This window comes from Danio rerio, chromosome 5 (assembly GCF_052040795.2).
Source record: "Danio rerio strain M-AB ecotype USA chromosome 5, GRCz13ab, whole genome shotgun sequence".
NCBI classification, from domain to species: Eukaryota; Metazoa; Chordata; class Actinopteri; order Cypriniformes; family Danionidae; genus Danio; species Danio rerio.
Window position 1 is genome coordinate 17807345 of NC_141025.1, and position 13304 is coordinate 17820648.

Below are 13304 nucleotides of genomic sequence, written 5' to 3' on the forward strand. Positions count from 1 at the left end.
TATTATATTATATTATATTATATTATATTACTAACATGGCTAATTTTTTTAAATATATGAAATATATGTATACATTTCTGAACAAAATTCTATAAATTAACTACAGTTATCGAACTTGTTATTTGTGAATACAACTATATCCTTTACACAGCATCAATTACTGATCATAACCTCTCAATCCCATTCAGCATCTGGCTTAACTAGTACGGTTTATTCTAAACTTGTGGAGGTCTTTCAGTCGTCCATTCATGATCATTTTTGTGTCCTTACCATTCACATTTATCTCCTGCCTTCTGGTAAAATGCTCTGACTGCATTCAGGCCTGCTGCACTTCACTCAAAATTGCTTTCAATTATTTAATAAGATTTAAGCGAGGAGTGGTGGGTCTTACTGAACCTTTTGGATTCCAGTATAAGAGAAATCCTTTCCGAGGTGATTAAGGCGCCAGATAAATATAAATGCATGTCATAACTGATGCTAACAAAGCATTAATATACATGAGGGAAATGTGGTTAAGGGGACATGAATGGCAAGATTGGACAGACCCTTAGAGTTCACTGTGAATGCATTTAGACACTAAAATGTGCTGAGCCATAAAGCATGGATGGTAGTGAAATATGCACTCAGAAGCTTGATTTATACAGAGAGACATCTATATCAAAGTATTATATAAGTATTTAAAGGGCACCTAGGTTACCCCTTTTTTCAGATTTAATATAAGTCTTTTGCGTCTCTAGAATGTGTATATAAAGTTTCAGATTAAAATACCCATCAGATTTTTCATTATACCTTTTACAAGATGCTGTTTTATACTGATTTCCAGCAGGGGGTGGTTTTGTCGTACTGCGCCTTTAAGCCGAGTTCTGCCCGCCTACTATTTCTACATGCCTCCTCCCTCAGCTGAGTCAGACAACAGACAGACTTAAAGGAAGAAGATCTCACGTAGCGTTTGTGAGATACTACAGTAAGAACTAACCTTTACTAATCAGTATTGTGAAGTTGCATTGATGAGTCACACACAATATGCGCGCGCGCACACACACACACACACACACAGATACACACGCAGGCAGGCAGGCAGACAGACAGAGCGCGCTTAGCTTAGCTAAGGCTAACCTCAAGTACTGTGTGGATATCTGTTATGCTAATGTACAAAATAAACCTGATTTAACTTCCACAAACCGGGATTGAAGCGTCTTCTTTTATAATTGTTCGGACACACGGCTGTGCTGATGAAGTAAAGCTGAAGTAAAACTCTGTAATTAATTACACACATACTCTGTTTTAAAACACTTTAAACATGTGAAACTTACTCTTAATCACATTTGATGATGATTGCTGATCCTAGCGAACTTTGCTTTGCGTATGTCTGTCTGGTCTTGTTGACATATACACGTGACTACCGGAACATGTTAATGCGCGCAGCTGTCAATCAATTCGGTGGGCGGGGGGATCGCACACCTACGTAATGGTGCGATCGATTTGAAAACAGCTCCAATTGGCCGACCCTTTTTTTTTTGTAGTTAAATTGAAAAAAAAGGACTGGGTGTGTTCATATCACCCCAGTATGACGGTCTATACACTATACCAACACACAGATCTGTCCAAACAGCTTGAAAAGTAGATTTTTTACCATAGGTGCCCTTGAAATCTATGCTCACAAATATGTTATCCGCTGGAAGCGTGAAGGTAGTTTATTTATGTAATCATTTCTTACAATGAATTTTACTCTGAATATAATCTACCAGAGGCAGAGAAGTTATGTTCTATATCTACTGTATAGCAGCAGCACTCTGCATCAGAACAGTTAGGGTGGTTGTACTTTTTATAGATCTATAGCATACGGGACGCCTACGGTCTCCAGCCTATAGGGGCTGCCACATGGTGAGATAAGCCAAATATATGAAGCTTAAACTTGCCTTTTAATAGTACATAAAATCTGCATCCAAATGCCAAGCGTGTTTGCTGCGAGGCGCAAAAAAAAAATAGTTAGAAGCAAAGCTTTGTGGAATATTTTTTTTTCATTTATATGTTCATTCAAACTAATTTAATTAAAATGCAAAATACTATATTCCATCTTTTACTCACTGTGATGGCGTTATTTTTATTCAGGAGACATAATATTATATTTTAAAAACATTGCAGTACAACAAGCATGACACTATGTGGTGTACTTCCACTACAAGGACAGAAAAAAAACAGAAATTTGATTGTGGAACACTTTAATATTTGTTCTACAGTTTAAATGCTTAGACATTGTATAGGTTCAAGAGGTATAAATGCAATTAAAGACAGTTTGAGAACAAAGTTGAAGGGCCCTATCATACACAACCACAATAAGGCGTAAGATGTGTATGGCGCGTTTTGTTGCTATTTTCAGACTAGTGCAACCCTAATTTTCATGTTTTGCACAACATCGTTTAAATAGCCAATCCATTTGCACCACTGTATGGACTTATAAGTGTGCTGGTCTGAAAAGAAGGTGTGTTAAGGCGCATTGTTGGCACATTGCTATTTTGAAGAACTGAAAGCCTAAGGTCTAAAGTCCAACAGAGTGCGTTAGTTATGTGCCTATGCAGGTCCAAATGCTTACACATGGCTTAACACACAGAATGTACAGCAATACATAAATATATTTACATATGAAAAAAATAAAAGAATTAAAATGTTACATGAATAAAAAAAACACTGCCTCCATGCCCTCTTAATGTCGGGGGGCTTTTTTCAGTTTATTCATGACAATTTGCATTTGTATAATGTTATTATTACTAATAGCATTTTTTATTATATGCATATTGATATTTGCTTTAATAAAAACAAGTTCAGATTTATCCACATGTCAAGTTTTGGAGACGTTTGCATCACCATATGGGGCATAAGAATAGGACGTGTGTTTAGATATAACTAAATTTTTTGACCACACTTCATTATTATTGTTCATTTATTCGTTTGCTGGAAATTAGAACTGCATTTAGAAATAGTTGTGAAACAAATCTTTGCACCTAACAAATTAAAATAAATATGTAGGCTAATAGATGACATCAGTGGAGTGCGTACAACACCATTTCCTTATCCTCAAAAGTAAAGGAGTAAAGAGTAAAAGTAAAGAGAAAGTAAAGAGGCATTTATCCTCACTGCAGTTGGTCTGTTTAGCTGTTTTCTCGCTAATGATGCATTCAGTTTTTCTGCTTACAAAGTCTGCCATGTAAATAGCAAATGTGCCATGGCGTGACACAACTGACCCTTGAAGAAGTGGGAGATGAGACTCTGGTTGGTTTAAAGCACATTTAGCTCAAAACACACCCATAACTCATTAAGAGAAAAAAAACAACCCTATTAGACCATGTGCAAGGGCGCAAACCATATTTTTCCATCCTTAAAACAGCAAAAGTGGATTTTATTTTAAATTTGGTAAAACTGCTATCAGATGATTATATAATAAAACTAAAATGCACTTTATCCAAATTTACATCTACTAACTAAAGAAAATCTATAGCTGTTTTCAGAATAAAACAATGTTTAAAAATAAAGCAAAAACTCTCTTGATATTGAAATAAAATTACTTTGAATAAGTTATTTTTCCAAAATTAATAAATTAAATATATACATTTAAAAAAGCTGTTTACAACATTTTTGATCACATTTAAGCAACTTACCGGAACTATGTGGAATGGTTACTACTAAAAGGATATTACAGTTACATGTGTTTTCTTTTAACAAAGTTGATAAATTACAAAATAATTACGAAACTTTCAAAATGACTCCTCCTGTTCTAGTGTTAAAGTTGCAGTATGTAAGTTTGACAAGCAGTGGTTAAACTAGGCATTGCATGTTCTAAATAAAAGTACTGTGTTTTTTGTTCTAGCCAACACTTGAAATTTATATTTTAGAAAATACGTCTATTTCTTGCAGCTGAACAACAGGATAAACTGACAATGATCACCTCAGGCACACCGTTATTCAGTGTTAAATGCTAATAATGTAAGTTTGAATGGCATTTCACATGACATTTATCGCCATACTATTGAAAGCAGCAGCAGACAGTTTACCTCAGATCTAGAAAATTTAAACAAACAGTTTGAAATTGAGCTTTGGAACTGTGATTCAGTGCAAGCCAACACGGATCAGAGATCCAGCATGTACATTTATTAATGCTAAAGAGGTTTAATTTGTTTTAATTAGAGTATAAACCTTACCATTTTGTTGGAGTGCAGTGAGTGCACTATTCTGTGCTTTCGAAATGGCTTTATTTAAATTTCTGTCGGGTTTCGTCTGGTGCAAACTGTTTATCGCTGCAAATTTTGCCACCTAGCATGTTGCTAGTACACAGTGTTGCAATGTAACCTGCTCACCTAATGTTTACGTTCATAACATTTATATTATTTGCTATTTAATAACCACCTCATGTGGAACTCTGAATCTGCGTCTCATTTCAAGGCTGCTACTGTCCACCAAAGGTCGCATTTCACGACTGAATGAATGAAATACGCTGTTTTTCACCAAGGCAACCCGGGGTGCTTAAATATATTAGACTAAAATGGCATTGGGTGGGTTTAAGGGACCTAAACAAAGACAGACGTTCCGGCATGTAATGCACATTTTCAAAGCAGTATATCTGACTTAAGCATTGTTTTTCAGAGAAACAAGAATGTTAACTTGGCATGTTTCTTAAATATCTGCAAACATATTATTATTATTATCACAAACTTACTTACAGCACCATTAAACATTACAAAGTTCTTTCAAAACAGTAAAGAATCACATCATGACTAAGCATTTGACTGGTAGTCTAGTCCTCTCTGTTAATATCACTTTCCAGGTAGAAATCTGATCACTCTGCCACGTCTGTGTTTGCAGAGATAAACCCAACTACAGCTGTAGAAATTAAGCACACTTTAGCAGTAATGCTCACGCTAGATCTGCTGCCTAATCAGCGGGCTAATTGCACATTCTCATAGCTCTGCATTTTTAATAGCAGTCAAATAAACGGTCTTTCACAATAATCCAGCCTTTCTAAACAACTGTGTCAGAGATGAACCACCAGCACTCCCTGAATAGCTCTTTGCACTGTGGTTTTGGCTGTTAAGGGCACTTGTTAAGTTTGTAAAAATGGTAAACAGCAGCACATTTCCTGCTCTGATTAACTTCATTTATGCTGTTGTAGTTTGTTATGGATTGTGTACAATGTAAATTAATTTGGCTCTCGTGAGTCAAGGAGGTAGCTGATTTTTAATGCATTGCCAAGCTATAATTTCAGTTTTTATAGTGACATTTCTACTTTTCTTTCTGTCAAGGTCAGATTTAGTTGGGTGAAGTAATCTTGGAGAACAATCAACCTGTGCTTTACAGTTAAAAAAAAAAAAAAAAAAAAAAGAATAAGAATTAAGTTCTCTACCTACTGCTTAACACAGACACTTTACATTTACTGTACATGCTGTCCATAAACATGTCTGTAAATGCAGCATGTAAATTATGTGCATATTTGAAAAGAAATTTGCAAAAACAACATAAACAGCAGCAGCAAAACACATGCACACACATAAACAGTAAGCCAAAGGTGAGAGTAAAAATCTGCATTGGTGAGAGCATAAAAAAAGCTTCACTTTCCAGATGGCCGCTATCATTTTATTAATTCCAACACTGTCTGAGAATGTGATAATATTTAGTGTGACTATTTGCTGTGCTTTTCTGATTATATAGAATAAATATGTGATCTGATGGATATGAAGAAACTTTTTTATTTACATTGACTCATGTACATTTGAAAATGTAAAGTGCCAAATATCTTCCCAAGTTTGTAATAAGAATGTTATATAAATCTGTTGTCAACTTAAGAAAAGCATCTCTAAACATATGTGCAGTTTTTTACAGAATAAAATATCTGTTTAAAAGCAAAGATATAAAACCATAAAGTAAATAAATATTGTTACTGTAACATTAATTTATGACTACAACAAAATATTAATAATATTAAGTCATTCATTCATTTTCTTGTCTGCTTAGTCCCTTTATTATTTATTTATTATTTTTATTATTATTTACTGTCATCATGACAAAGATAAAATAAATCAGTTATTATAAATGAGTTATTAAAACTATTATTTTTAGAAATGTGCTGAAAAAATCTTCTCTCCGTTAAAAAGAAATTGGAGAAAAATAAACAGGGGCTAATAATACTGACTTCAACTGTATTTCATATATAGATGGTATATATACCACACAGATGTGTGATCTTGCTGTGCACTATGATTCTCATTTAATGAATTTAGGTTGTCTCGATAACACATCTGTCCCTTTTAAAACCAGAATAATTATCTGTGAATGTGTTTTATATGTTCTCTGGGAAATTACTCATCATAGGTAATAGTCCCACAAACATTTACAGCCTATTTGCCAAGATGGTTAAAGGGACGAGGGCATCATTAACAACCAAACAATTACTGCTTTCTTGTAAAACTCACAGTGTCCTAGAAATGCATTTAGAGTTTGGCAAAATCCTTCAAGTCTCAGTGTCAAGACAATAACAACCTAAAAAACGGGAAATTACTACAAATCACCAAAGCAAAGAACAAAGACGGCCAAACAGAAATATTAAAAACTAAGGGGAAATCCAGAATCAGTATCACATGTTGATTGGAATTCTATTATTTATTTGATGTATTTATATATTTATAAATATATACATTTTATAAATGTATAAATTAGACCAGAGGCTCATCTCCTGTTTCCAGAATGCAACACAAACTGCTTGAGAAACTGTTCTACTATGATAATTGGTAATGAAAATAAATATTGTTCAAAAGGATGTACTTGTGTTTACCAACTGTTCATCCAGTTAAACATGAATTTTGAACTGTAGGCCTACACAAGCTCCAAACAGCGATTTTTGATCATCTTAATCTGACTAAAGTCATAGCTGCTGAACTAAACACAAATGGAATTAAGACATGTGGAGTATGCATTTATTAGTGGCATTATTGAAGTAAACAAGTTTTATTTCTTTCCATTTGGCATGCATTATTAAATTCCATAAAACTCTCACCAGTCCTTACTCCTTATTTGCGTCTAATACCCCAGTTTGACAAGGGGGCATGAATGAATTGTTCATGAGTTAAAGTAAAACAGCCAAACTGCAGTTAAAGTTAACCATCCTGCTAATTTGATTTAGAAGGGCACTTTTTTGTCAGACGGCTCACCGATCAGGTATACATCCACGCTAAAATAGCTTGCGTAGAATAGATCCAGCTCCCAAACCAACTTTGAGAATAGATTAACGGCAACATTTTTTTTGTCGCTAGATAAGAGTCTCACGTTAACGCAGCACGTTATTGTCAATAACGGCCCACCACTAATATATATACACAAATATTAATTTGGAAATGTATTATTTAATAAAATTTAAATAAAATGGCAAAAAAAATAAAATAAAAATCACAGCAAAAGCCAAACAATATCACTTGCCAACAGTCAAATAACAGAAAAAATCATCTGGCACAAAAGAATTTGAGCAATCAGTTCAACAACCAAACAATTACCTCATTCTTGGAAATCTCAAAATGTCTAGAAACATATTCAGACCTGTAATCCTACGAATCTCATTTTCAAGACAATAAACACCTGAAAAATGAACAAATTACCTCAAATCACTACTGAAAGCAAAAAAGGCAACAGAAACGTGAAAGCTCAAGGGAAAACCAACTTCAGAAATTGGATAATATATTTTATACGTTTACCCAAATAATTAATGATTAATCCAATCAAACTGCTTGTACACCACAAAAATGATACCAAAGTAAAAAAAATAAACACTCAACAACAGCCAAATGACAGCAAAAATCAGTGGGTACAAACAGAACATTTTTAAAGGAACAACTCATCCTTAGCAACCAAACAATTACTGCTTTCTTGTAAAGTTCGCAGTGTTCTTTTTAGATCTCGATGTAAACATTGTCAAGACAATGAACACCTGATAAATTGACAAATTATCTCAAATCACCATTGGAAGTAAAAATGGCAACAGGACTATGAAAAGGGACAACCAGTTCCAGAATCAAATGTCACATATTTATTTAAAATTGTATAATTTATTTAGGAAATAAAATTGATTAAATAATAAGTTACTAAGCAAACAAAACTGCTTGAAGACCACAAATAATACACCAAACTGAATATGTATTACAGAAGATACTTGGTTGTATGAACAGAAGATTCAGGGAACAAGCACATCAACAAAAAACAAACAATTAATGCCTTCTTGTAAAATTCACAGTGTCCTAGTAAGACCTTGGCGTAATCCTCAGAGTCTCATTGTCAAGACACTCAACACCTGAAAAATTGATAAATTACCTCAAATCACCATTGGAGGCAAAGACAGCAACAAAAATGTGGAAAAGCTCAAGGGAAAACCAATTCCAGACTCAATATCACATATTTACCAGAAGTTTGATTATTTATTTGGAAAATAAATGTAATTGATTAATTACAAAGCAAACCGAACTCCTTGAACACCACAAATATGTCTACACCACACCAATACGATGGTCTAAAATTCACACTCAACAAAAGATGAACCAAACTAACTACATGGAGTCTCATTGTCAAGACTGTTAGTACCTAAAAAAATGGACAAATTACCTCAAATCACCATTGGAAGGGAAGATTTTATCAGAAATGTGGAAAGCTACATGCTAAAACAATTCCAGAATCAAATATCACATATTTAATTGGAAGTTGATGATTTATATGGAAAAAAGTTGTAATGAATGAATTACTAAGCAAACCAAACTACTTTATTGGAGACCACAAATAATGCAACAAAAATCTAAAATTCATACTCAACAACAGATAGATTACAGTAAAAACCATGGTGTTTTATGACAGACGGTTTTATGAAACAAGTACATCAACAACCAAATAATTTATTGTAAAATTTGCAGTGTCCTATTCAGACCTTGGCATAATCCTCCAACTCTCATTGTCAAGACAATAAACACCTGGAAAATGGACAAATTACTTCAAAACACCATTAAAGAAAAAAGATTGTACCAGAAATACTTGGAGACCACAAATAATAGACCAAAAATCTAAAATTCACACACAACAAGATAAATTACAGTAAAAACCAAGGAACAAGCACATCATCAACAACCAAACAAACACTGATTTCTTCTCCCAGTCTCATTGTAGAGACAATAAACACCTGAAAAATGGACAAATTACCTCAAATCACCATTAAAAAAAGAAAGGTTGTATTAGTAATGTGGAAAGATGCATGCTTTAATTCCAGAATCCAATATCACTTATTTACTTGGAATTTGATCATTTATTTGGAAAATGAATGTAATTAATTAATTACTAAGCAAACCAAACTGTTTAATTGGGGAACACAAATAATACGATAAAAATCTAAAATTTACACTTAACAACAGATAAATTACAGTAAAAACCATGGTGTTTTACGAACAGAAGATTTTCAAGGAACAAGCACATCAACAACCAAACAAGCACTGATTTCTTGTAAAATTTGCAGTGTCCTATTTAGACCTTGGCGCAATCCTCCGAGTCTCATTGTCAAGACAATAAACACCTGAAAAATGGACAAATTACCTCAGAACACCATTGGAGGCAAAGATGGCAACAGAAATGCAGGAAAGCTCAAGGGGAAAACCAATTCCAGACTCAATATCATGTACAATCAGCAGGAGCCTCGCACCATCGCACAAGTTTTATGCGCATCAGATAAATATGTGTCGAAATAAAATGTATAACGGCCCGAACATCAAGGAGATTTGTGACAGACTGCTGAATTGTACAGAATGGAAAAGCCTCGGGGGGAAATATGTGGTGGCACTTGTGCAGAATGAAAGCCCTCTCAATCAGTAGGGCACATTAGAGGGCTTTTTTGTGAAGCAGCGCTTCTTGGCTTTCTTCCAAATGCAAGAAGGATAATTCAAACTGACAGAGTGACCCCCTTCATACACAAATGCTGCTGGTCTTATGGAATAACAATCAGATCAAACAGAGGCACGGAGGAAAGCAAACAGGGAGAGAAATGTCTTTTATCAGATGTTTGAAGGAAAGGACAGCGCAGCACCTGAACTGTGACCTTCATACGTTCGGAGAAAAAGATATAGGAAATGGGTGCTGGTTTTCTAAGGAATAACTTATGAGAATGCACCAGCGTGGTTATGGCATGAACAGATATGAGTTTAATCAAACAAGATTTTTTTATATACATATTTAATAAGTAAAAGCTGTCAGATTCTGCACATTGTGTTTGTTGTTTTAATCCCATTTATCATTGCATTTCTGCAAAATACAACGGGGAAAGCTACGGGATTATATGGAAATACAAGTGAAATCTGTAGATTGTATGTAAGCATGCACATTATCCTCATTCTTTTTCTTTTTTTCTAGATTCACTGTTAAAAATTACATAAATAAACAGTAAACAATAAAACAAATTAAAATGATTTAAAATTGTTATTTACACAGAATTTTTTTTACATATTTACCCCTGTAATTGGTAAATGTATATATTATATAAATTATATATATATATATACACACACATATATATATATATATATATATATATATATATATATATATATATATATATATATATATATACACACACACACACACACACACACACACACACACACACACACACACACACACACACACACACACACACACACACACACACACGCACACACACACACACACACAATAAAACAATAAATGCAAATTATTTTACAAACCATCCCTCTTACCTACAGTGTTCAGCATAATTGAGTACACCCCATTTCGGAAATGAATATTTTTATACATTTCCCAGTAAATATATAGACAATGTATTTTGCTGCATTTAAACAAAACAGATATATTAAACATATATTTATAATAAAATAACATTTTAGTCATCAAACATATTTAGAAATTGAAAGATAATACAATTAAATTCAAGCAAAACATTGCAAAAAAAAATACAACTTACAAAATTTCAAAATATTTTCCCTGTTTTTTTTGCTTCTCTTGATTTTTCTTCTTTTCTAAATTTGTATTTAATAATTTTCTATAAGATGTAAATTTGGTTGTCCAAAAACTTGTACCGTTAAAGTACGTTATGAGGTCTGGAGCTCCAGATTTGACTCCAGAACTGACTGATCTAATGTGTTTGCAAAAATATATTATTTTATAGCTTCATATTAAAATATGAAATTAAAAGAGAGATTTGTATATATGCTGAGCACTGTATATTATATTATATTTTATTATATTATATTATATTATATTATATAAAACTATTATAAACAATAAAACAATAAATGGAATTATTTTACAAACCGTTCCTCCTATCTATGAGGCTAATAAAAGAGAAAACAAACAAACGAAAGTATTACAAGAACCAATGATAAAAATATTTTAAGAACTGCTTGCTAAAAGGATCTTTTGAACTAAAAGTGGCTTTTGATCTTTGAAATTAACTCACTTTTGCCTTTAGTAACCTTTATTTTTGAAAGTATCAGAAGATGTTCTACCTCAGAAGGAAAAGGTCAGTTTGTTATTGAAGATTTCGACAAGCATACAAATTTCCATTTCTCCATTTTAATTTTAGTAAATTAACCTGACCTTAAAGTATATGATTAATTTGCTGAGTTCTTTACTGTTGGCATTGCCATCATACCATACCAATAAAGTAACTAAGCTAATTGTATAGATCTAATTAGGGATTGTATCCTTTCTATCACACTCTCCTTCTTTAAAGTTTATCACTAGTAACAGAAGGAAACTCTGTGAAAAGATATAACACAAAGTATCATTGCATTTATTTAATCATTATTACTATTCTGAAACTTGGACTCGCATCTTTCCAAAAGTCAAATGAGGATAAAGTGCAGATAATCTTATCTTGCTCTTCTTGAATTATGTATTGCATCATACAAACATCTCTACACTAATTATCATATCATAATCTCTCATTTGAAGTATCGGGATGACAATCGACAGCGAACTCCACTGCAAAATCCAAAGTGCGAATCAATTAAATCGCAACAACGGATCTATCAAGCCTCATAACGCGCTAGCGAATCTGAAAGTCAAAGAAGATTAAAAGCCACTTACCATTTAACTGATTATAGACCACATCTTCCAGTCGCTCGAGTCTCTTAAGAATGGACTGCCTGTCCATGGAGTTCGTAACTTTGGCATTCCTGCCTCGCAGCCTTTGGTCCGACAGTCTCCCGATCTGCACGAGCTCCTCCGACCGGTCCTGGATCCTGCAGTAGACCGAGAACAGGATGATCCCGACGAACACCAGAATGTTGACCGTCAGCAGAGTTTTGATCTTGCGTGCCACAGCCATTAAAGCCCGAGAGCGACACTGTCAGACCCCCCTAATATTGATCCATACGATCCGCTGTGGTGGGAGCTGTTCTTTCAGCACCACACACGAGCCGCGTGCGCCGCAGTTTCTCAAGCCGAACAGCTGATCAACGAGCGCCTATGATGATGATGGTGATGATGATGCAAGTGTATAAATGCAAGTAAAAACACGCAGTAGAGGCTGCGATCAAATCCCACCGCCTCCGGCTCCAGCGTTGACCCCCATTACAAACGTCCAGAAATGTGTCAGAGCAGCCTACGGATTAAAAGCACGCGTTTAATCACGCTGTGCACTCATGATGCATGGCTCATTTTAAATGTCAGTGCATGTCAACCAGCAACGATCCTCCGTGTGCAGCATCCTTTCACGCTACTCCGTCTATCTGGTAAAGCGAAGACGCATCGCGCATCGAAATATAAGGCGATTTCAATAGCCGGCGCAGATGCACAATCCTTATGCAACGAAGCCAAGTATAAAAGATGCTGTCAAGCGACGCTTTGCATGGCAGTGTTCTTCTCTCGCGCTCCCGCATGATCCCTCCCTCACATCCCGCTTTTCACGCGCTGCTCAGCGCTCTGGTGACGTCGGCAAACTCATGCATATTCATCAGACTGTTTGAGGGGATGAAACGCTGGAATATGATAGACGAGGAGGATAGCTGTTGGATTAAATACTAATGTTTCTATGAAAATTGGCCGATTGAATTTTAAGTCAAAGAGTTGGTGGAGAAATGGGCTATTGTGTATAATGTATTTGCACTACTTAGTTTGTCCATAATGTGTCAACACTAATCTAGTAGCTATTTCAGAAAAGAAATGAAGGATAAGGAGCTATTAAAGACAGCAAAAACAGCAAATGAAAATGTTGGTAAGTGTTTGTGTGAGCGATTAAAAGTATTACGAACTCTACTTAC

The 13304-nt window shown here is 34.4% G+C and overlaps 1 protein-coding gene across 5 annotated transcripts in view; it reads right to left on the minus strand.

The window, feature by feature from the left end:
- The window catches only part of galnt9 (polypeptide N-acetylgalactosaminyltransferase 9), a 196045-nt gene that overhangs the window by 169871 nt on the left and 12870 nt on the right, over window positions 1-13304 (minus strand). For 4 of the 5 annotated variants that reach the window (XR_015491057.1, XM_087253359.1, XM_087253360.1 and 1 more), the window contains exon 1: window positions 12130-12968. Coding sequence is in view for 4 of the 5 variants with exons in the window: in XM_087253359.1 (XP_087109485.1) it covers window positions 12130-12370 (241 nt within the window). In the remaining variant the exon portion in view is untranslated. Of the gene's footprint in view, window positions 1-12129; window positions 12969-13304 lie in introns of those variants that run through there. The other variant, XM_087253362.1, reaches the window with a different exon arrangement.